Source organism: Oncorhynchus tshawytscha, linkage group LG01, assembly GCF_018296145.1.
Source record: "Oncorhynchus tshawytscha isolate Ot180627B linkage group LG01, Otsh_v2.0, whole genome shotgun sequence".
Taxonomy (NCBI): domain Eukaryota; kingdom Metazoa; phylum Chordata; class Actinopteri; order Salmoniformes; family Salmonidae; genus Oncorhynchus; species Oncorhynchus tshawytscha.
In genome coordinates this window covers 20,489,222-20,513,748 of record NC_056429.1, presented here as the reverse complement: position 1 = coordinate 20,513,748, position 24,527 = coordinate 20,489,222, and the positions used below count along the sequence as shown (strand labels likewise).

General features: G+C 42.3%; 1 protein-coding gene and 1 long non-coding RNA gene across 2 annotated transcripts; both read right to left on the bottom strand.

Moving 5' to 3' along the window:
- Positions 1 to 1,308: 1,308 nt before the first annotated feature.
- Positions 1,309 to 5,113, bottom strand: LOC121847448. The gene is made up of 2 exons (XR_006084309.1): positions 5,017 to 5,113; positions 1,309 to 3,121 (listed from the first exon to the last, which is right to left on the bottom strand). It is a non-coding gene; the product is annotated as an uncharacterized LOC121847448 (long non-coding RNA).
- Positions 5,114 to 14,490: 9,377 nt separating this feature from the next.
- LOC112239394 (alpha/beta hydrolase domain-containing protein 17A) lies at positions 14,491 to 21,562 on the bottom strand. The gene is made up of 5 exons (XM_024407885.2): positions 20,608 to 21,562; positions 20,044 to 20,425; positions 18,899 to 19,093; positions 18,286 to 18,465; positions 14,491 to 17,042 (listed from the first exon to the last, which is right to left on the bottom strand). The coding sequence occupies exons 2-5, from the start codon at positions 20,415 to 20,417 to the stop codon at positions 16,817 to 16,819; spliced, it is 975 nt and encodes a 324-aa protein (XP_024263653.1). The 5' UTR covers positions 20,418 to 20,425; positions 20,608 to 21,562; the 3' UTR covers positions 14,491 to 16,816.
- Between the last annotated feature and the right edge of the window lie 2,965 nt (positions 21,563 to 24,527).

Below are 24,527 nucleotides of genomic sequence, written 5' to 3'. Positions count from 1 at the left end.
ATATGTATTCACCCCCTTTGCTATGAAGCCCCTAAATAAGATCTGGTGCAACCAATTACCTTCAGAAGTCACATAATTAGATTGCACACAGGTGGACTTTATTTAAGTGTCACAGGATCTGTGTGTGTGTATAAAATCTCTGTTCTGAAAGGCCCCAGAGTCTGCAACACCATTAAGCAAGGGGCACCACCAAGCAAGCGGCACCATGAAGACCAAGGAGCTCGCCAAACAGGTCAGGGACAAAGTGGGGGCGAAGTACAGATCAGGGTTGGGGTTATTAAAAATATCAGAAAATTTGAACATCCCACAGAGCATCAAATCCATTTTTTAAAAATGAAAAGAATATGGCACCACAACAAACCTGCCCAGAGCGGGCTGCCCATCAAAACTCACGGACCAGGCAAGGAGGGCATTAATCAAGGAGGCCAAAGATAACCCCGAAGGAGCTACAAAGCTCCACAGCGGTGATTGGAATACCTGTCCATAGGACCACTTTAAGCTGTACACTCTACAGAGCTGGGCTTTATGGAAGAGTGGCCAGAAAAAAAGCTATTACTTAAAGAAAAAAATAAGCAAACATGTTTGGTGTTCGCCAAAAGGCATGTGGGAGACTCCCCAAACATATGGAAGAAGGTACTCTGGCCAGATGAGACTAAAATATAGCTTTTTGGCCATCAAGGAAAATACTATGTCTGGCGCAAACCCAACACCTCCCATCACCCCGAGAACACCAACCCCACAGTGAAGCATGGTGGTGACATCATGCTGTGAGGATGTTTTTTGATCGGCTAGGACAGGGAAACTGGTCAGAATTGAAGGAATGATGGATGGCGCTAAATACAGGGAAACCTGTTTCAGTCTTCCAGAGATTTGAGACTGGGACGGAGGTTCACCTTCCAGCAGGACAATGACCCTAAGAATACTGCTAAATCAACACACTAGTGGTTTAAGGGGAAACATGTAAATATATTGGAATGGCCTACTCAAAGCCCAGACCTCAATCCAATTGAGAATCTGTGGTATGACTTAAAGATTGATGTTCACCAGCCGAACCCATCCAACTTGAAGGAGCTGGAGCAGTTTTGCCTTGAAGAATGGGCAAAAGTCCCAGTGGCTAGATGTGCCAAGCTTAGAGACACCCCAAGAGACTTGCAGCTGAGAAAGGTGGCTCTACAAAATATTGACTTTGGGGGGGGTGAATAGTTATGCATGCTAGTTTTTTTTTTTTTGTATTTCTTGTTTCACAAAAAAATATTTTGCATCTTCAAAGTGGTAGGCATGTTGTGTAAATCAAATTATACAAACCTCCCCAAAAATAAATGTTTTATTCCAGGTTGTAAGGCAACAAAATAGGAAAAATGCCAAGGGGGTGAATACTTTCGCAAGCCACTGTAGGTGTACTGTAATTAAATGAAAGAAACATGACATTTGGCGGCATTAGTTTACATAAAGTCTGTCTTGAGCATTTGGCCATAGGTTCTCATTCACATAATTTCAGAAAATCCCTTTTGGCAAGGCGAATCAAAGCCTGTCATACTGTAGGTCTGGATTGATGTCATTGCATGCCTCATCCATGGCCTGGAGGAGGGTGGCACGCTCACGGGAAGGCCGATCATACACCTTCCACATGTGTTGTATTGTAGTGGTCCTGTGTGGCTCAGTTATGTAGTAAGAAAATGGAGCTAGCAACACCAGAGTGGTGGGTTCGATTCCCTCTAGGGTCACTTACAATGTGTGGACTCACTGTCACTTTGGTTTTAAAGGCCGCCTATGTACATGCCATTTTATTAAGGTATTACATTACTGTGTTGGCCAATTCAATTTTAGCAAAGCAGTGTGAAACACCCCACTGAAAGACTTCATTTTGGATACATGTTTACTGTATAGGGGATGCATTACACATCTTGTCAATCAGATTTTTGTATTTATTTACTGTGGAGTAAAATCATAAGTCTTAATAGTACATTACTGTGTGTGTGTATATATGTATGTGTGTTTATACTTATCAAACATTTTCATTGTGTTCTCAATCTGTTAAATCTAAATAGGTTTACCAAATAGTTAAATGATTATCAATTAAGAGCAGTTGGATTAAGTCAATTATATGTATTTTAACAAATGAGAAGACAATCATACTAAAAGTAATGAGTATTGCATTGTTAAAAGCTACTACTTAATATGAACATGTATTTCTAGATGAAACACTGTTTAAGTTTGGTGAATAACTGATTGGGTGTTGAACCTAGTCAATAGAAAAACCTGCAGAGTTTTAAAACAAATGCATTTTTGATGTTCTGTACAAAGCGTGGTAAAAATGTACCATATACTTGTGAAATGCACCAAAGTGACAAAAATAAACTGTAATCAGAAAGGGCTTTCTCAATCGTTGGAAAATGGTATGTCTTCGGCCTGGCTTTCAGAGCTCAGATTACCAGTCAAATACCATACCAAATCCAAGAGTTGGCTGAGTGAAGTAGGCTACCTGATCCCATCTGTATGTGTGCTTTAGCCAACTCTGCTGTGCCATGTGTGGTCCTTGTCAAGCCAAACATGAATGTATGGCATCATGACAATAATCACAGGAGTTTTCTTAAGACAGATCTGGGACCAGGGCACGGCTACAGAAACTCTTCCTCTCCTATCCTGTACTTCTGCTTCCCCACAGTGGAGATCCAGTTATCCATTGGTCTGACCAGGGGTGTATTCATTAGTCGGATTCCATTGCAAAACGTTTGGTCTTTCGCAAAACATTTTGCTACAGAAACCGTTACCGTTTACTCTAGAAACCAAACGGAAGCAAACAGAACCTACCTGAATTTGTCCAATAGAAACTCTTGTTTTCTTTGCTAAATGTTTTCTGTTTGGAGAAATGTTTTTGAACAGAATCTGACTAATGAATAAACCCCAGGCCTTACTCCCCCTAATGACTGATCATGGACAGTTCGAAGCCAGGGTGGAGATGGGCATGTTTGAGCAGGTGGTCGTTTCACATGAAGCGCATGGCACACAGTAGGCACTGGAACCGTTTCTCGTCCGTGTGAGTCCACCGGTGGCGGAATTGTTCATCAGAACGGGAGAACTTCTTGTCAGTCGGGCCAGGAGCAGTTGTAGGGCTTCTCACCTGGGATGGGATGAATAAACGTATTATTCACAACCAACATACTTGCTACTCTGTATGCAACACACATACCCTCAGTGGTGTAAAGTAATTAAGTAAACATGTATTGAAGAAATTCTTCTGTTTTTGGGGGGGTATCTGTACTTTACTATTTATATTTTTGATAACTTTTACTCCATTAAATTCCTAATGTAATCATGTAATTTTTTACATGTTTCCTGCCACCCAAAAGTACAGGAGCACAGGAAGCACTATTTTCCTGTTAGCAGCACAGGAAAATAGTCATTCACACACTTATCAAGAGAACACGTGGTCATCCCTACTGCCTCTGGTCTGGTGGACTCACTAAACACACATGCATCTTTTGTAAATAATGTCTGAGTGTTGGAGTGGGACCCTGGCTATCTGAATTTTTTTAATAAACAGCTTTGCTAAATAATAGGAATTTTAAATGATTTATACTTTTACTATTGATTATTAAGTGTTTTACTCAAGTATTTTACTGGCTGACTTTTACCTTTATTTAACTAGGCAAGTCAGTTAAGAACAAATTCTTATTTTCAATGACTGCCTAGAAACGGTGGGTTAACGGCCTTGTTCAGGGGCAGAACGACAGATTTGTACCTTGTCAGCTCGGGATTTGATCTTGCAACCTTTCGGGTACTAGTCCAACGCTCTAACCACTAGGGATTCTTTTGTAAATGGGTAGCCGAGGGTAGCCTATTTGAGTAACTTCCCATTAAGTTATCAATACTTTTACTCAAGTATGACAATTGGATACTTTTTCCACCAATGCATCCTTTTAGCGCTCAGATGTCTATTACATTGGACTGTAGCCAATAGTTGACGAAGCATGGAGGCTAACTGCTAAGCTATGCACATAGGCCTACCTGTCTGTCCTTATTTACCACTTGTGGTACAATACTTTCCTGCGATCGAACGTAGCCTAAAAACGTGTCGCTTCACATAGCCTCTATTGTTTGGTTGTCCATCACATTGGACTGTAACGTTAGGCTAATAATAGTCAGTGCTATCCGGGATCCTTGACCACCCCTACCCTAACCTTAACCCTTACCTTAACCATTTTAAATTCATCTTCAATGGGGGTAGGGATGTCCCAGGGATACCCATATAGCAAAGACCCAAATAACAGATGACTGAGCATAGAGGAAGAGGCAAAGCAAGAGGTTTTACTCTGCCCAAAAATCTGTCCACTAAAATAAACTCACAAAGTGAGGTATTTTGTATGGTGGTCAATACCTGTTGAATTTGGTCAACAAAAAATGTGTTTGCTAATTTGCCATGTGAGGCTTGTTTGATCGAATAGAAGTTTTGTAACGGTTAGGTTGATGCGACTGCACTCGTATAAATTGATTCGTGGCATTTTGGCAATTTACCAAAAAACGACTGTCTGAGTTGGTCATTATGGATATAACCAATTTTAGCATGGACATTGGAAGTGATTTCACCATTAAGTTTCTATATTCAGAGTCCACTCAATCATTGTTTTAAACTTTGTTTTACTATTGACAATTTTATTGCTGATTTCGGGATTGTATATTGTATTCACTCCTTAAATATAAGTCATCTGATTTGTTTGTCTGAATTGTTTAATCAAACTTTTACGCTGCACTCTCCTGATATCAGGGCATAAAAACTACAATCTGTCTCCAAATTTCGAATCCCTGGCTAAACTAGTTGAACTATGCTAGTTTTCGTCCTCATTGCCAAACTTCATAATTACTGCACCTTCAAAATTAAAACTATTTTTCTAGTTATACAATCATGTAACTAAGGCATTTGTTGGAAAGAAACTCAAATTATTTATTGAGTTATCATGACTGGTTCAAGATATCTGTCGTAAAACAACGGTGGCAAAGGATGATATTGCTACTTACCGCGGACCCAAGTAAACATTTTAGATCCACCGGCGTCATTGGTGTAAGGTAGACTGGACGTTTCTGATTGGTTTTGTGACAATGAGCAGCCTCTCCCTGCTTGGCTCGATGGGATATGTACTGACACAGCCAGATACAAATTAAATCTGAAGTTTACATACACTTTAGCCAAATACATTTAAACTCATATTTTCATAATTCCTGACATTTAATCCAAGTAAAAGATTCCCTGTTTTAGGTCAGTTAGGATCACCACTTTATTTTAAGAATGTGAAATGTCAGAATAATAGTAGAGAGAATTATTTATTTCAGCTTTTATTTCTTTCATCACATTGCCAGTGGGTCAGAAGTTTACATACACTCAATTAGTATTTGGTAGCATTGCCTTTAAATTGTTTAACTAGGATCAAACGTTTTATTTGGTAGCATTGCCTTTAAATTGTTTAACTAGGATCAAACGTTTCGGGTAGCCTTCCACAAGATTCCCACAATATGTTGGGTGAATTTTGGCCCATTCCTCCTGACAGGGCTGGTGTAACGGAGTTGGGTTTGTAGGCCTCCTTGCTCTCACACACTTTTTCAGTTCTGCCCACAAATGTTCTATAGGATTGAGGCCAGGGCTTTGTGATGGCCACTTCAATAGCTTGACTTTGTTGTCCTTAAGCCATTTTGCCACAACTTTGGAAGTATGCTTGGGGTCATTGTCCATTTGGAAGACCCATTTTAGACCAAGCTTTAACTTCCTAATTGATGTCTTGAGATGTTGCTTCAATATATCCACATAATTTCCCAAAAATTATGCCATCTATTTTGTGAAGTGCACCAGTCCCTCCTGCAGCACAGCCCCACCGCAACATGATGCTGCCACCCCCTTACTTCACGGTTGGGATGTTGTTCTTCGGCTTGCAAGCCTCCCCTTTTTCCTCCAAACATAACGATGGTTATTATGGCCAAACAGTTCTATTTTTGTTTCATCAGAGCAGAGATGTCTCCAAAAAGTACAATCTTTTTCCCCATGTGCAGTTGCAAACCGTAGTCTGGCTTTTTTATGGCGGTTTTGGAGCAGCGGCTTCTTCCTTGCTGAGCAGCCTTTCAGGTTATGTCAATATAGGACTCGTTTTACTGTGGATATAGATACTTTTGTGCCTATTTCCTCCAGCATCTTCACAAGGTCCTTTGCTGTTGTTCTGGGATTGATTTGTACTTTTCGCACCAAAGTATGTTCATCTCTAGGAGACAGAACGCGTCTCCTTCCTGAGCGGTATGACATCTGTGTGGTCCCAAGTTGTTTATACTTGCGTACTATTGTTTGTACAGATGAACGTGGTACCTTCAGGCATTTGGACATTTCTCCCAAGGATGAACCAGACTTGTGGAGGTCTACTTTTTTTCTGAGGTCTTGGCTGATTTCTTTTGATTTTCCCATGATGTCAAGCAAAGAGGTACTGAGTTTGAAGGTAGGCCTGAAATACATCCACAGGTACACCTCCAATTGACTCAAATGATATCAATTAGCCTATCAGAAGCTTCTAAAGCCATGACAACATTTTCTGGAATTTTCCAAGCTGTTTAAAGGCACAGTCAACTTAGTGTATGTAATCTTCTGAACCACTGGAATTGTGATACAGTGAATTATAAGTTAAATAATCTGTCTGTAAACAATTGTTGGAAAAATTACTTGTGTCATACATAAAGTATATGTCCTAACTGACTTGCCAAAACTATAGTTTGTTAACAAGACATTTGTGGAGTGGTTGAAAAACGAGTTTTAATGACTCCAAACTAAGTGTATGTAAACTTCCGACGTCAACTGTATGTACACAGTGTTGTAACAAACTTTTTAAAAACTGATTATTGTATTTGTTGATTTTAAAACTTTATTAATATAATTAGTAAGCACAAGTTAATTGACACAATAAAACTGGAGAAAATAGCAACTCTACAGAGCACAATGAGTACAATTAATGGCTAAATTACTTCTGGACACAAAGGGTGTGAGGAGCTCCCCCTCACCACTCTATTGAGGGCTTCCACCATTTTAAAGTAGTCAACTGGTTGGGGATTCCTATTGGTTGGGAGCAATAAGCAAATGAAGAAGAAAATGTGCTACTTTAAAATGGAGATAGCTTTGATGGCACTGCCAATGAGGTCACAGACGCTATAATTGCATAGATCCAAAGATTAGTCCTCTATCTGCCCTCTTATTGGCAAGAATTGTCCCACCTGATCGCTCCTCCCATCTTCAAGGACATGTATTTCCATTATGAGCATGGTCACTGGAATATCTTGTCAATATAATATACAGTACATTCTTTGGAGGATGGTAAACTAACTGCTAAACTACGCACATACCTGTGCGTGTCCTTATATGCGACTTCAGGTGAGAGAATTTACCTAAGACCTTGACATAGCTATCAACATGTCGCTTATTTTTAACAACTGGAGAGTGCGATAGTCAGTGTCACTTACCAGCTGGCAAATTCTCAGGTCCACCAACGTACAGTGTGACTCTGGTCGGGTCATTGTGGTGTATTGGGAGACGGTAAAATGCACGCCCACTAATATAATTACGCATCTGACATGGGTTGCAAGAACAGAGTGGGATGTTTCTCAATTTCAATTTGAAACCTACTAGCTGCTTGTTTAAATGATATATGCTCTTATGGATTGCTCTTATGGATTGGCACTGGGATTAAGGCAGATGCAACAACACTCCCCTTCTGTCAGGCTGCAGTGTACAGCACAATAGGAAATTGGAGCAGAGTGACTCACTGTAGCAGCACGATCACATCCACTGTCACGATCACATCCACTGCATGGGTGACAGTGGATGTGATCGTGCTGCTACAGTGAGTCACTCTGCTCCAATTTCCTATTGTGCTGTACACTGCAGCCTGACAGAAGGGGAGTGTTGTTGCATCTGCCTTAATCCCAGTGCCAATCCATAAGAGCATTTGTGTGAGAGAGACTGTGCTCATTTATGCAGCCCATTGAGGAAGAGTTGGGAGACACTTGTGTGTTTGGGGTGGAGGTGGAGCAGGGCTTACGATCCATCTGGCAGTGCTACATCCCCCTACTCATCTTCCTGCTCTATGAAGAGAGGTTGGTGAGACTAACATTTGTATATAGAAAACAGACCAGTCATTTTAATATTTTTGTCATAGATAATAGCTAAGCACATCTGTTGGGCTCCCCAATTACCATTCCCTCTTCTCTGGTCAAATAAAATACAATTTTATTTGTCACATGCGTGGAATATAACAAGTGTAGACATTACTGTGAAATGCAGTTTTTTTCACCTTTATTTAACCAGGTAGGCTAGTTGATTTGCAACTGCGACCTGGCCAAGATAAAGCGTAGCAATTCGACACATACAACAACACAGAGTTACACATGGAATAAACAAAACATACAGTCAATAATACAGTAGAACAAAAGAAAACAAAAAGTCTATATACAGTGAGTGCAAATGAGGTAAGTTAAGGAAATAAATAGGCCATGGTGGCAAAGTAAATTACAATATAGCAATTAAACACTGGAATGGTAGATCGGCAGAGGATGAATGTGCAGGTAGAGATACTGGGGTGCAAAGGAGCAAAGTATATAAATAAATACCCGTATGCGGATGAGGTAGGTAAACAGCCCATCTATGTACAGGTGCAGTGATCTGTAAGCTGCTCTGACAGCTGGTGCTTAAAGCTAGTGAGGGAGATGTGAGTCTCCAGCTTCATAGATTTTTGCAATTCGTTCCAGTCATGGGCAGCAGAGAACTGGAAGGAAAGACGGCCAAAGGAGGAATTGGCTTTGGGGGTGACCAGTGAAATATACCTACTGGAGCGCATGCTACGAGTGGGTGCTGCTATGGTGACTAATGAGCTGAGATAAGGCAGGGCTTTACCGAGCAGAGACTTGTAGATAACCTGTAGCCAGTGGGTTTGGCGACGAGTATGAAGCGAGGGCCAACCAACGAGAGCGTACAGGTCGCAATGGTGGGTAGTGTATGGGGCTTTGGTGACAAAACGGATGGCACTGTGATAAACGGCATCCAGTTTGTTGAGTAGAGTGTTGGAGGCTATTTTATAGATGACATCACCGAAGTCGAGGATCGGTAGGATTGTCAGTTTTACGAGGGTATGTTTGGCAGCATGAGTGAAGGATGCTTTGTTGCGATATAGGAAGCCGATTCTAGATTTCATTTTGGATTGGAGATGCTTAATGTGAGTCTGGAAGGAGAGTTTACAGTCTAACCAGACACCCAGGTATTTGTAGTTGTCCACGTATTCTAAGTCAGAGCCGTCCAGAGTAGTGATGCTGGACGGGTGAGCAGGTGCGGGCAGTGATCAGTTGAATAGCATGCATTTAGTTTTACTTAGGTTTAAGAGCAGTTGGAGGCCACAGAAGGAGAGTTGTATGGCATTGAAGCTCGTCTGGAGGTTAGTTAACACAGTGTCCAAGGAGGGGCCAGAAGTATACGGAATGGTGTCGTCTGCGTAGAGGTGGATCAGAGAATCACCAGCAGCAAGAGCAACATCATTGATGTATACAGAAAAGAGAGTCGGCCCGAGAATTGAACCCTGTGGCACCCCCATAGAGACTGTCAGAGTTCCGGACAACAGGCCCTCCGATTTGACACACTGAACTCTATCAGAGAAGTAGTTGGTAAACCAGGCGAGGCAATCATTTGAGAAACCAAGGCTGTCAAGTCTGCCAATAAGAATGTTGAAGTTCAAGAAAGAGTTAATAACATATTTACTAAATAAACTAAAGTGGGAAAAAAAGTTGCAAGAAAATGACATAACAATAACGAGGCTATATAGAGGTGGTACCGGTACCGAGCCAATGTGCGGGGTTACAGGTTCGTCAAAGTAATTTGTAAAGTGACCATGCATAGATAATAAACTGTGAGTAGCAGCGGCGGTGGGGGGGGTCAGTCAATGTATATAGTCCGGGTGACCATTTGATTAATTGTTTGGCAGTCTTATGGCTTGGGCTAGAAGCTTTTAAAGAGCCTTTTGGTCCTGGACTCGGGGCTCCGGTGCCGCTTACCCTGGGGTAGCAAAGAGAACAGTCTATGACTTGGGTGACTTGAGTCTTTGACCATTTTTTGGGCCTTCCTCTGACACCGCCTAGTGATGCAACCGGTCAGGATGCTCTCAATGAAGCAGTTGTATAACGTTTTGAGGATCTGGGGACCCCTGCCAAATCTTTTCAGCCTCCTGAGGGGGAAAGGTGTTGTCGTGCCCTCTTCACAACTGTCTTGGTGTGTTTGGACCATAATAGTTTGTTGGTGATGTGGTCACCAAGGAAATTGACACTCTCGACCCGCTCCACTTCAGCCCCGTCGATATTAATGGGGGCCTGTTCGGCCCTCCTTTTCCTATAGTCCACGATCCGCTCCTTTGTCTTGCTCACATTGAGAGAGAGGTTGTTGTCCTGGCACCACACTGCCAGGTCTCTTACCTTCTCTCTATAGGCTGTCTCATCGTTGTCGGTGATCAAGCCTACCACTGTTATGTTGTCAGCAAACTTAATGATGGTGTTGGAGTTGTGCTTGGCCATGCAGTCGTAGTTGAACAGGGAGTACAGGAGGGGACAAAGCACGCACCCCTGAGGGGCCCCAGTGTTGAGGATCAGCATGGCAGATGTGTTGTTGCCTACTCTTACTACCTGGGGGTGGCCCGTCAGGAAGTCCAGGATCCAATTGCAGAGGGAGGTTTTTAGTCCCAGGGTCCTTAGCTTAGTGATGAGCTTTGTATTGAGCTATGGTGTTGAATGCTGATCTGTAGTCAGTGATCAGCATTCTCACATAGGTGTTCCTTTTGTCCAAGTGGGAAAGTGCAGTGTGGAGTGCGATTGAGATTGCGTCATCTGTGGTTTACGGCATGATGGTGTTGATGTGAGCCATGACCAGCCATTAAAAGCACTTCATGGGTACCGACGTGAGTGCTACGGGGCGGTAATCATTTACGCAGGTTACCTTCACTTTCTTGGGCACAGGGACTACGGTCATCTGTTTGAAACATGTAGGTATTACAGACTCAGGGAGAGGTTGAAAATGTCAGTGAAGACACTTTCCAATTTGTTCGCACATGCTTTGAGTACACGTCCTGGTAATCCGTCTGGCCCAGCAGCTTTGTGAATGTTGACCTGTTTAAAGGCTACGGAGAGCGTGATCGCAGTTGTCTGGAACAGCCGGTGCTCTCATGCATGCTTCAGTGTTGCTTGCCTCGAAGCGAGCATAACAGGTATTTCGCGACACGGCAGCTCGGCGGCTGGGTTTTACTTTGTAGTCCGTAATATTTTTCATACCCTGCCACATCCGACGATTGTCAGGGCCGGTGTAGTAGGATTTAATCTTAGTCCTCTATTGAAGCTTTGCGTGTTTGATGGTTCGTCTGATGGCATAGCGGGATTTCATATAAGTGTCCGGATTAGTGTCCCGCTCTTTGCAGATGTTGCTTGTAAGCCATGTCTTCTGTTTGGGAAATATATATGGTCACTGTGGGGAAGACGTCGTCGATGCACTTGTTGATGAAGCACGTGACTGAGGTGATATACTCCTCATTGCCATTGGATGAATCCAGGAAACTTATTCCAGTCGTTGCTAGCAAAACAGTTCTGTAGCGTAGCATCCGCATCATCTGACCACTTCCGTATTGAGTGAGTCACTGGTACTTCCTGCTTTAGTTTTTGCTTGTTAGCAGGAATCAGGAGGATAGAATTATGGTCAGATTTGCAAAATGGAGGGCGAGGGAGATCTATGCATGGAGTAAAGGTGGTCTAGATTTTTTTCTTTCTCTGGTTGCACATGTGACATGCTGGTAGAAATTAGGTTAAAACTGATTTAAGTTTGCCTGCATTAAAGTCCCCCGGCCACTAGGCCACTTCTGGATGAGCATTTTCTTGTTCGCTAATGGCCTTATACAGCTCGTTGAGTGCGGTCTTAGTGCAAGCATCGGTTTGTGGTGGTAAATAGACGACTACGAATAATATAGATGAGAACTCTATTGGTAGATAGTGTGTTCTACAGCTTATCGTGAGGTATTCTACCTCAAGCGAAGCAATAACTCGAGACTTCTTTATTATTAGACATCGCGCACCAGCAGATATTGACAAATAGACACACACCCCCACCCCTCATCTTACCAGACATAGCTGCTCTGTCCTGCTAATACATCGAGAAGCCAGCCAGCTCTATATTACCTGTGTCGTTCAACCACGTCTCAGTGAAACATTAGATATTACAGTTTAATGTTCCGTTGGTAGGATAGTCTTAATCGTAGATTGTCCAGTTTGTTTTCCAATGATTTTACGGTAGTCAATAATACAGAGGGAAGTGTTGGTATACCTACTCGTTGGCAAATTCCTACAAGGCACCCCGCCCTCCGCCCCCCTTTCCTCAGTCTTTTCTTCATGCTGATGACGGGGATTTGGGCCTCTTCTTGACAAAGCAGTATATCCTTTGCGTCGGAATCATTAAACAAGAAATCTTTGTCCAGTTCAAGGTGAGTAATCGCTGTTCTGATGTCCAGAAGCTGTTTTCAGTCATAAGAGACGGTAGCAGCAACATTAAGTACAAAATAGCAGTTGGTTAGGAGCACGTAAAACCCACCAGCCGTATAGCAGCTGGTAGACAAGCCCTCTGAGGCCTTTTCCAACACTTATGCTGCTCGCTCTTTATAGCATTCCAAAGGTGAATCACAAAGATTAATGGGAAAATGGTGAATAGAGTTGACTTAAACATAATTTACAGAGAGCAGTTCTATATCAATGTGAGAAACAGAATAGGAATCACGACAGACACAGAAGGTTTATTTTATCAATTCATGATGTTTGTTTTTATTTTTGGAGTAAAGATAACATTTCTATAACGTAACATAACACAGTTGTAAATAATAAACAATGCATAACTGGATAGAATAACACACCAACCCATCATCACCTTGGATCCAAATACTCACCCCCAAAAATTATCCATAGAGATAGCACATACAGTGCCTTCGGAAAATATTCAGACCCATTGACTTTTTCCACATTTTGTTACGTTACAGCCTTATTCTAAAATTGATTAAATAGATATAAATCCTCAGCAATCTAAACACAATACACCATAATGAGAAAGCGAAAACAGGTTTTTCTAAATGTGTGTAAATGTATTACAAATAAAAACCAGATACCTTATGTAAATAAGTATTCAGACCCTTTGCTATGAGACTCGAAATTGAGCTCTGGTGCATCCTTCAGATGTTTCTACAACTTGATTGGAGTCCACCTGTGGTAAATTCAATTGATTGGACATGATTTGGAAAGGCACACACCTTTCTATTTAAATGTCCCACAGTTGACAGTGCATGTCAGCGCATAAACCAAGCCATGAGGTCGAAGGAATTGTCCGTAGAGCTCCGAGACAGGATTGGGTCGAGGCACAGATCTGGAGAAGGGTACCAAAACATTTATGCAGCATTGAAGATCCCCAAGAACACAGTGGCCTCCATCATTCTTACATGGAAGAAGTTTGGAACCACCAAGACTCTTCCTAGAGTTGGCCGCCCGGCCAAACTAAGCAATCGGGGGAGAAGGGGTCAGGGAGGTGACCAAGAACCCGATGGTCCCACTAACAGTGCTGTAGAGTTCCTCTGTGGAGATGAGAACCTTCCAGAAGGACAACCATCTCTGCAGCACTCCACCAATCAGGCCTTTATGGTTGAGTGGCAAGACAGAAGCCACTCCTCAGTAAAAGGCACATGGCAGCTTGGAGTTTGCCATGAGCCATCTAAAGACTCAGACCATGAGAAACAAGATTCTCTGGTCTGATGAAACCAAGATTGAACATTTTGGCCTGAATGCCAAGTGTCACATCTGGAAGAAACCAGCCACCATCCCTGCAGGGAAGCATGGTGGTGGCAGCATCTTGCTGTGTGGATGTTTTTCAGAGGCAGGGACTGGGAGACTAGTCAAGATCGAGGCAAAGATGAACAGAGCAAAGTACAGAGATCCTTGATGAAAACCTGCTCCAGAGCACTCAGGACCTCAGACTGGGGTGAAGGTTCACCTTCCAACAGGACCACGACCCGAAGCACACAGCCAAGACAATGCAGGAGTGGCTTCGGGACAAGTCTCTGAATGTCCTTGAGTGGACCAGCCAGAGCCCGGACTTGAACCCGATCAAACGTCTCTGGAGAGACCTGAAAATAGCTGTGCAGCAACGCACCACATCCAACCTGACAGAGCTTGAGAGAACCTGCAGAGAAGAATGGTAGAAACTCCCCAAATATAGGTGTGCCGAGCTTGTAGCGTCATACCCAAGACGACTCAAGGTTGTAATCGCTGCCAAAGGTGCTTCAACAAAGTACTGAGTAAATGGTCTGAATACTTTTGTAAATGTTATATTTATGTTTTATTTTTTTAAATAAATTAGCAAAAATGTCTAAACCTGTTTTTGCTTTGTCATTATGGGGTATTATGTGTAGCTTGATGAGGAAAAAAATACAATTTAATCAACTTTAGAATAAGGCTGTAACCTAACAAAATGTAGAAAAAGTCAAGGGATCTGAATACTTTTCGAAGCCACATTACGTTTGATTACAAAAATGTATTTCCATAACTTAGTTTCTTCAAACAAAAGCTCTGAATGTGGGTCTGGAACTCGTCTCACACTCGAAGTACAGTCAGTCCGTCACCTCCCACTAGGGTTGCAAAATTCTGTGAACTTTCAATAAATTCCCTTGTTTTCCATGAGTCCTGGATGGATGACTTGAGTCCTGCTTACTCCCTCCTGCGTCCGGGGAACCCTCCAACTGGGATTTCGTGAAAACAAGTGAATTTCTTCGATGTTCCCAGAATTTTGCAACCCTACCTCCCACAGACACATGCTCCTCTCTCAGACCACCCAGACACAGAAATCAGTTGTATTGCTTGTATTCTCGATACAATAGTCCATCATAGGGAGTAAACACTCACTTTTGTTCCCTAACTGTATGCAGTGGCTAATAAGAAACCCATGTACTATGGGTGATGTGATGGACTTTCTCTTTGGTTCTGATGAACATACCATTAGAAAAGCAGGCCCGCTTTGTTCAAGACAGAACATTTCCTGTTAAACTTTGGTTGCTATGAACATGTTATCCTGACTCCCCCAAAACCCAACCCAAGGATCTCCACTATCTTGTGGTGGTGGACCCCATATGCCAGAGAAGTTGGGCATTCGTCCAAGTCAACTTTCACACACAGAGGGACAGAAATGGTGGAATCCCAAGTCTGTCTGAAATAGTGTGGCAACAGGATGAAGTGAGTGAAAAGGGCTAGTTGGAGCTGAAAAGGGAGCCTGCTCAAAATAAACGTGGTCAATAACAAAATAGAGCACATCCTATTCCATAGCTCTACTAATGTTATAATGAAGTGTTATTTACCCTAAAATGAAGTCAACAAGAAACTAATCACACATGTAACATGACATGGCTGAATAAGTGTTTTCAAATGTCATATGGGACCAGCAGCGTGTATTGGCTCCACTCTACTGTACAGCGTAAAAAATATTATTGAAACATGTATGACTGTTCAATTTCCCATCAAACTAAGCTGCATTAATGGATGTGGAGAGTGTGACCCTCTTCAATCCATTTGATCCTAATCTTTAGCAGCAAGTTCAGTTAATACTCCATCCAGCTTAGTCTCAACTGACCCGACCCAATTTACTATGTGAATGGCCATTACTGGCAAAAGCTTAGTGATTCACAATGATTTAGTGTTTTTGGAGGTATGAAATAAACTCACTGATTTAGAAATACCTAAAGTGAAATTGTTTGTACAACTCTGAAAATCACTTACAAAAAAGCCTTTGAAAACATCTGAAGCTGGATGTGGAACCACCATTTCAGACAGAAACCCAGTAAGAGGTGAATTTAGTTCAGTGCGTGAAACATAAGAGTGGTTGCTGAGCTAGAAACATAAGAGTGGTTGCCAAGCTAGAAACATAAAAGAGGTTGCCGAGCTAGAAATCAATAGTGCCTTAGAGATATGCAAGAGACTTAAGAATGCTTTTGAAACAATTAATTTGGCTGAACTTCAGCCAAAGCAAAAATCCAGCAACTTTTTGCTCTAATCACTTTATGGATTCAAATGAATCTATGCTTAATAATGATAAAAATGTCTGATTTATATGTCTATGAAACAAATGATTCATAGACTATTAATCTGACATCTTAATTGTAAACGAGAGCGAGCTAAGAAGATTCCACACAAAACATGAGCAACAAACCTGCTTTCAAACAGAACAGTTATACTAATCTGTCAATACCACATGATTTGTAAAGTAGTGGCTCAGTGTCATGTGTTATAAAAGATAAAAATGACAAATATTCATCACACAATTATTTGTCCATGTTAGGGTTGTTCGTTAAAGTTGAATCATGTGTAAATGTCTCAGAAGAGGTTAAACAGTACATGTTTGGAACACCTGACCTATCTGAGGTTGTGTTAGGCTGGGGTAAGAGAGAGGGGCTTTAGACAGACCAGTAGAGAGCCCTCCATGTCTCTGGGTTGCATTCTTGCACTGTCCCCGGGGCGGGAGGTGGACTAGAGAATCCCTGACCAGTATTAATGACAGAGACAGAAAAGATGGAAAACAACAAAAAGACAGGGCTGCGAGCATCCAGACAAAGTTGACCAAAAGGTGAAGGATTATTAATTCTGAGAGGCCAGGCTTCACCCCTCTTCCCAGACAGAGCCACCCATTTTCCCTGACCCACTCCGACCAGGGGAACAGCATGGAGCCAGAGGAGGACTGGGGGCTCAGGTGGTATCAGGCGTGCTGTGCGGCCAGCTCCTGGCCAATGAAGCGGCGCAGGCGCTCCAGGTACTGGCTGTACAGTTCGATGTCATTGTGTCCCGCCCCCTCCACCCAGAGTGGTTCCACAGCCTTTGGACAGCGCTCGAACAGAGCCAGGCCGTGGGAGAAGTCGATCACCTCGTCCTCCGTCCCGTGGATGATCAGCACCGGTGACGTGATCTTAGACACCTTCTCAATGCTGATAGAGAGAGAGGAAATGGAGTTAGAGACTGGGGATAAGGGAAGCAAAGGTAGTCACTAGATTACCATGTGTGTAACAACACTGTTATAACTAAGTATGTTCTTAAAGGATAACCGTGGACAGAAAGCGTTGTACAGACATCTGTCTGTTCTAGCATGGCCAGTTAGTGCAACCTGCCCTCTGCAACTGTGAGCACTGACCAGCGACTGTTGCCAAACAGGTCGAGGAACAAACAGGACAGACAGTAGATAAATGAGAGCACAATATTGCTGCATGTAAATGCATCTCCCAGCTTAGCTCAATCAACTAGTTCAGAAGGAAGAGAGTACTCATAGTCCTCCCTCTGTCCCACACATAACTGTGGGTTGGCTATAAGCACATACAGATCTGAACCAAGCTAGTATTACATTACTGGGAGTCCACTGACCGGATGGCATATGGCAGGGGTCGAAAACAGGTGGCCTGCGGGCCAAAACCAGCCTGCGAGTGATTTTAGTTTATCAAAAAAGACTCAAATCACAAGGAACTCAGCAAAAACTTTGTATTCCTACAAATACTTGTTCAAGTGTACAAATTATCAGAATTTTCTGGCCCCCGACCATCCGCTTGGACATCGGTCCTCGGCTGAATCTAGTTACCTACTCGTGGTGTATGGGAGTCAGTGTAGGCTGAAGAGTGGGGAGAGCCAGCTAGGCAACAGGCACCCAGTGGTGGGAGAACTCAGGGGGGTGGAGGAGAACACTGGAGGCTTTCACCACAGAGCAGAGGCATCCTCGTCACCTACTCTACTCCTACACTGGCACTGCCTGGTACTGTACTGGACTGTAATGAAATTCTATTCAGTGAACAAACATGTGATTCTAATGGCTCAAATACCACACCATCACACTTTACATAATAAAGGGTGATGATATGATAAAATGAATGGAGGAGTCAGTGTTTACAACACCTGCTTATGATCTGATGCAGAGTGAGAGATGACTCAGTTGTGACTCAGATGTGATGAGGCTGTTTCCCCATAGAGAGAGAGAGAGAGACTGAATAATGTAATACATGAAAGAGATTGCAGTTCTTCTTCTTTTAGTTGGACAAATCTTTTGCCACTTACATTTCCATTTCTACACTTATATCCTAATCTCAGCATGTGCTATTATGTGAAAATGCCAAAAGGCAGACAGACAGACAAGCAGTCAGAGTTGAAGATAAAGAGATAAGGAGGATGGTGTTGTAGGTTACTCACTTGGGGAAAGCATCAAAGCAGTAGGTCTTCTTGGTGTCTGGGAAGGCCACCCGCATGCCAGAGGTGAGGGGGGAGTGGAGCACCACGGCAGCACACTCATACCGAGATGCCAGGTCGACCGTGGGCACGGTGCCAATGCTCTGCCCGTACAGGATTATGTTCTCTGGGCTGATGCCATATCTGATCACAACCAGGAAAAAAAGAGGAATTAAACACAATCATGTCAGGGAAAAGCTAGGAGTAGCAAACACTAAAACAATTTGAACATAAATCACTCCTATGAAGCCTAAACTATGATAATATATAATGACAACATACTTTTATCGTATAGATCTAGGAGTAAACGGGTAACAAATGTCTGCGAACATGGCACGCCTAACATAAAAACCAGCTGTAGCTCCATAACATCTATCCAAGGACAGCCATTGATAACACAGCATCCCATCAAACTAATGAGACAGTCCATTAGCTGCATGAGCCTGTCATTGTGTGACATTACACCCCCCCCCCCTCTCTGTAAGGTGACATCTCCCACTGACGACACAGGCGTCCCTCCCTGACATGATGATGTATAGAGCTCCAGCCTGCCCAGCCCTGTGAGTTGGGTAAGTACCGTGTGCGCAGGGCCTGCCAGGCGGCGTCAATGTCAGCGTAGAGGTTCTTCTCTGAAGGCTTGCCCGTGCTGACACCGTAGCCGGAGTAGTCGTAGGAGAAGATATTGCAGTTGATACGCGTTCCCAGGCCGATATAGAAGCTGCTCATCTGGCCAAGGTCCACCGCATTGCCGTGAGAGAACAGCACTGTGAACCTGGTGAGAGAGGCCACAGAGAGACAACTAGGTTACCAAGATAGACCGTACCTGGTCTTTTTACCTATCCTGACCTGTACTGTGTGAACAGCAGATTCCCATTAAAACCTCAGGAATTACCGATTTGAATGGGACTTGAATGTGCTGATTAAGGTAAACCGGTTACGGGCACAGACTGAAGAGAGGACTAGTTCACTAAGTTTAACTCCTGTCTTTTTACTTGTTCTGTATTACATGAATAATAGGGTTGCTATTCCCCAAGCATCAGCCATGTGCTTTCTATTCAGGAATGCAAGTTGTGCTCCCTAAAGCCACTGGATACTCTCTATTCCCTAAAGAGACTTGGCCCCTCCCATACAGTAAGTAATTGCTTTGCTCTTGGGCTTTTTACTCAAAATACCCTGAACAAGGAGTGCCATATTACATTCACGTGTGACACTGGCACTACATCAAGTGTAACAGGACCCAGTCCATGCCTTCGCCAATCAATTGAGCTGATTACTGAAATAAATCAACAGGTGCAACAAGTAGGCTACCTGAAGCCATACCATGTGAAAACATAATGTATAAACTCTGAAAACCAGACTATCGATCACCAATAGACAAATTAGATTATCACAACTCACCAATATCATCTTACAAAACCACAGGCAAAAAATGAGAGCATGAATTGGGGTAAAAACAAGGAGAATGGTATCGGTAGGTCAAAGAAGATGGCATGAACAATGAATGAGGAAAGCTGGAAGAGAACAGGTTTGAGATAGCCTGACACAATGAGGAAGCAAGTACAGGAAGTAAAGAAATAGCACACAAGCAAAATAATGGCATAACAAAAACAGCACAAGAGGAACAGGGGGTGAGTTTATCAGAGGATGTGTGACACATGGTGAAACAATAGAGCCTCAATGAGCCAAGGTGTGTACACACACACACACACACGTGTGACTAACCTGGCAGTGGGGGCACAGCGGATGTACATGCATCCCACTCTGTTTCCACGACTGGAGCGGGTAAGGAACACATCTGTAGCATCCAGTTCTCTCTGGGAATACTGGAACTCGGCTCGCTCTGTCAGGTGGAGCTTCCATTTTCCTTCTGCAGGACCAGTGCTGACTGAACCCCCTACAGCAGCTCCAGGTACCCCACTAGCTCTGGATCTCAGCCCTGCGGTCCCTGCTGTCCCCGGGGCTACAGACCCCTCTAGGTCTGGGAGGAGGGAATATGTAGGCTCAGGAGGCAGGAAGGCAAGCTTGGCAGCAATACGGCTCGGAAAGGGGGGGCAGCAGAACAGGCAGCATAGCTCACTGACAGATAGGCCATTCATTGTCCACTCTGTGGGGGGGAGGGGAGAAGACAGATGAGCACTGTGATTGTATGTCTTTCTGTACTACAATGGAATTTGATTCACAAATTCCTCTGTAGTTAAAAATGTTCTGAACAAGACTTGACAAATGTATCTGTCATCAATAGTTAATAACAATAACAGAACATCTTATGTTAGAATTCAGGCCTACCTGTTATTGAGAAAGAAACTAACTACCATGCAAAAATCCACCAGAGATCCCAAGTCAAAACAATACTCTCCAAAACAAAACAGGGAACGTTGTCCTGTCAGCAAAAATCAAAATGTAGCCAAGACAGTAGTTTGAAAATGTAATTTTGAAAGTAGAATCGGAGGATTTTGAAGTATGGCTGAAGTCCACGTGAAATCCATATTTCCAAGTATTGGCTGTTGTTATTGAGGTATTTTCGTGCGCATCAACTTGATCATGGTTGGAGAGAATTGAGTAACTTTAGCCAGCAGGTAATGTTATAGCTACTTTCCCAGTTAGCTAGCTAATGACTAACTAATGAACAACTGTCTGGATCTGGATAGCAGAAAACACCCACTCTGTTTATATCTCATTACACATAACTGCAGCTGACGGTTTGCTGATAAGTGTCTATCCCACCCACTGTAGTCAGCTGTAGCTAGCAGGGTTCAACAATGTTGACCTTCTACTAGCTACCTAGCTAGCCTACAAGCGAAGGAGTCAAAGCGTTAACGTTAAGTCGTGCCTTTAAAACACGTTCAAACTGCAACGAAATAAGTAAACACACCGGCACTGCTAAAAATTATGAGACACTAATACAATTTTCGGATTAACCACAGATACCAAATCAAGGCTGGCAATCTAATGTTAGTTAGCAGAAATGTATCCGCTAACTAGCTAGCATTGGGTAGCCAGCTAACTAGTTTAGCTATTCAGACCTGGAAACACCATCTCCTCAGATAGGACCGTCATTTATGGAGTGATGCAAATATATAGCGAGACTTAAAAAACCACAATCACATATGTTTTGTGGTTGAAATTATTACTTTCGAGTTGCTAGCTAGCTACTGTCATTTATTAATCCATTCCATTGGCTGTGCAATATTTTTTTTCCTTCTGTTTCGCCGCGTCCGGAAATGACAGTGAAGGGGGAAAGCTTCCAATGGAAAAGCGGGGGAACTTTGATCGTCACTAGTTACTACAAACACACAATAAAAAAACAGCCTATTTCTACAATTTATCTTCTTAAAATAGGATTTAAAATGTTAATTTATAACCACACTACTAACCTTATGCATAATGATAGCCTTGAATTAAGAATAAAAAGCAAATGGTTGTTTTCATGTATTTTTTACGATATAGACCGTTTTGACTTTGTGGCTGTGGTAACTAGTGGAAACCGAGAACTTTATTATCAAACAGATCTATGTTACAGGCAGCGTTCGGGAGCATCAACACCCGTGATGTATCATGGGTAAATTGTGATTTACCAACTGATCAAGAAATAGCATTGATTAATTAAAGCACAGATAGAACAATGACGGAAATAGTAATGGATTATTTTTGTAGGCACTTACTCCACCATGGTTCGTTGGACAAAGCATATGAGGAAAATTAATGGCGTTTTTGTTGGGGTTTTGGATAAACGCAGAAAATAAGGTCTGTGGTAAAAACAGGCTTAGTTTTTATACGTTTTGCTCTATGAGATAATCTTCATCAGCTAACGTATTTTTTTTGTGAATTTTGAAGAATGTATGTAATAATAAACAACGTATGTAATAATAAAGGCTTCATAATTCGTAAATGTCATGTTGACTGACTGCTATTATCTGATAGATCAAATGATATAAGATATCCTAAATCTGTGTTAACCTCAGACTTTATTTTGGTAGTTTATTCCAAAACCCTATTTTTTCTCCATTCATTTTTCCCACAGGGATCGCTCAACGAACCAGAGGAAACTGTTTTTCCGAGTTTTACAACTACTAGCTGGCAAGCTCTATTTAGGATGCAATGTAATTTATAGATCAGTCTCGCCTTTATCAAGTCCGCTGCAATATCGAACACATACCTAGTTATCTAGTTATCTTTTTTTGGACCTCATTTGGGCCTACATTTCATGGGGAATGTATCCCTATTGTTTCTCTAACTACCAGAGGAATGTGAATCACTCTAAATACATACCATAATACAAATACAATAATGATGTGTGAATCACTATTTGTTCAGTTTGTCAATTGTTTTTTTTATCTCAAATGAATATAATTTTGTTGATTTAAATTTTAAAAGTATTCCGGTGTAGTGAGAATGTTATCTTCGCAAGATAAGGCTATTGGGTGCTTGTAAAGATCAATTGAATAATCCTTAGAACTTCATTGGAACTACCATGAAAAGTGGCCTACTCTTGAAAACAGTAGGCCTACACACACTTGAAGGAATGAAGGAAGCAAGATGGTTTGGGAAGTGTTGCAGGAGGAGTGCAACAGAATAGCTAGTGAAACGCACACTCTGCCCTCTGATTGGATCAGCAAACGGTTTATGCGGGTTAGAGAAGAATGAGAAAAATACATATGTTTCATATATATTTTCTATATATACCTTTGTCAATTTGATCTGATTTCCAATATAGGGCTATGGTATTGCACTAGATTGTTGTCTCAAAAACATATCGTCTGTGTTTGACCAATGACCAGTCATCAGCATTGGCACGCAAAGGCTAGAGCGCATATCCAGAGATAAGTGACCAGAAAGCACTTGCTTCATTTTCTCAGGTTTTGCCTGGCAAAAACAGAATACAGTTTAGAAAGCTATTTCAGAGGCATCTTCGTCAGAACAATAACAGGCTACCACCTGGCGATTTCATTGATCATTTTCACATTTCAGATAGGCCTAGTTTGGGTGGCTACTGGTTATATGTCTAAAGATGGCTGTAACATCGCACTGCCTTCAATGTTATGGTATGAAGATGTAACATATTCTGGCGAATTAATTATGGTATTTGTGAGGAAGAAATTGGCTACCCAGTTGGCAACTAGCATTCTGCGGGCAGGCGGTCGTTCACAGCGATTGTGTGCTTTGAACCACTGAGCTAGCGAACAGATTGCTGATTTGTGAACAGCTATAGGATCGGGTTCAGCGCAATAGTCAAATTGTACACTATTGGTCAAAAGTTTAAAAACACCTACTCATTCAAGGGTTTTTCTTTATTTTTACTATTTTCTACATTGTAGAATAATAGTGAAGACATCGAAACTATGAAATAACACATATTGAATCATGTAGTAACTCCAAAAGTGTTAAACAAATACAAATATATTTTATATTTCAGATTCTTCAAATAGCCACCATTTGCCTTGATGACAGATTTGCACACTCTTGAAATTCTCTCAACCAGCTTCACCATGATTGCTTTTCCAACCGTCTTGAAGGAGTTCCCACATATGCTGGGCACGTGTTGGCTGCTTTTCCTTCACTCTGTGGTCCGACTCATCCCAAGCCATCTCAACTTAGTTGAGGTCGGGGGATTGTGGAGGCCAGGTCATCTGATGCAGCACTCCATCACTCTCCTTCTTGGTAAAATAGCCCTTACACATCCTGGAGGTGTGTTGGGTCATTGTCCTGTTGAAAAACAAATGATAGTCCCACTAAGCCCAAACCAGATGGGATGGCGTATTGCTGCAGAATGCTGTGGTAGCCATGCTGGTTAAGTGTGCCTTGAATTCTAAATAAATCACAGTGTCACCAGCAATGCACCATCACACCTCCTCCTCCATGCTTTACGGTGGGAAATACACATGTGGAGATCATCCATTCACCCACATCACATCTCACAAAGAAATGGAGGTTGGATCCAAATATTTCCCATTTGGACTCAAGACCAAAGGACAAATTTCCACCGGTCTAATGTCCATTGCTCATGTTCCTTGGCCCAAGAAAGTCTCTTCTTCTTATTGGTGTCCTTTAGTAATGGTTTCTTTGCAGCAATTCGACCCTGAAGGCCTGATTCACAGTCTCCTCTGAACAGTTGATGTTGAAATGTGTCTGTTACTTGAACTCTGTGAAGCATTTATTTGGGCTGCAATTTCTGAGGTTGGTAACTCTAATGAACTTATCCTCTGCAG

What these genes read in the sequence shown, in the direction of transcription:
- LOC112239394 (XM_024407885.2), bottom strand. Translation starts at nt 20,417, where the DNA reads ATGAATGGCCTATCTGTCAGTGAGCTATGCTGCCTGTTCTGCTGCCCC. An exon ending in TGGCAGGCCCTGCGCACACG is followed by an intron (nt 18,466 to 18,898) that starts GTACTTACCCAA and finishes GGTTGTGATCAG; the next exon opens with ATATGGCATCAGCCCAGAGA. An exon ending in TGCTTTGATGCTTTCCCCAA is followed by an intron (nt 17,043 to 18,285) that starts GTGAGTAACCTA and finishes TCTCTCTATCAG; the next exon opens with CATTGAGAAGGTGTCTAAGA.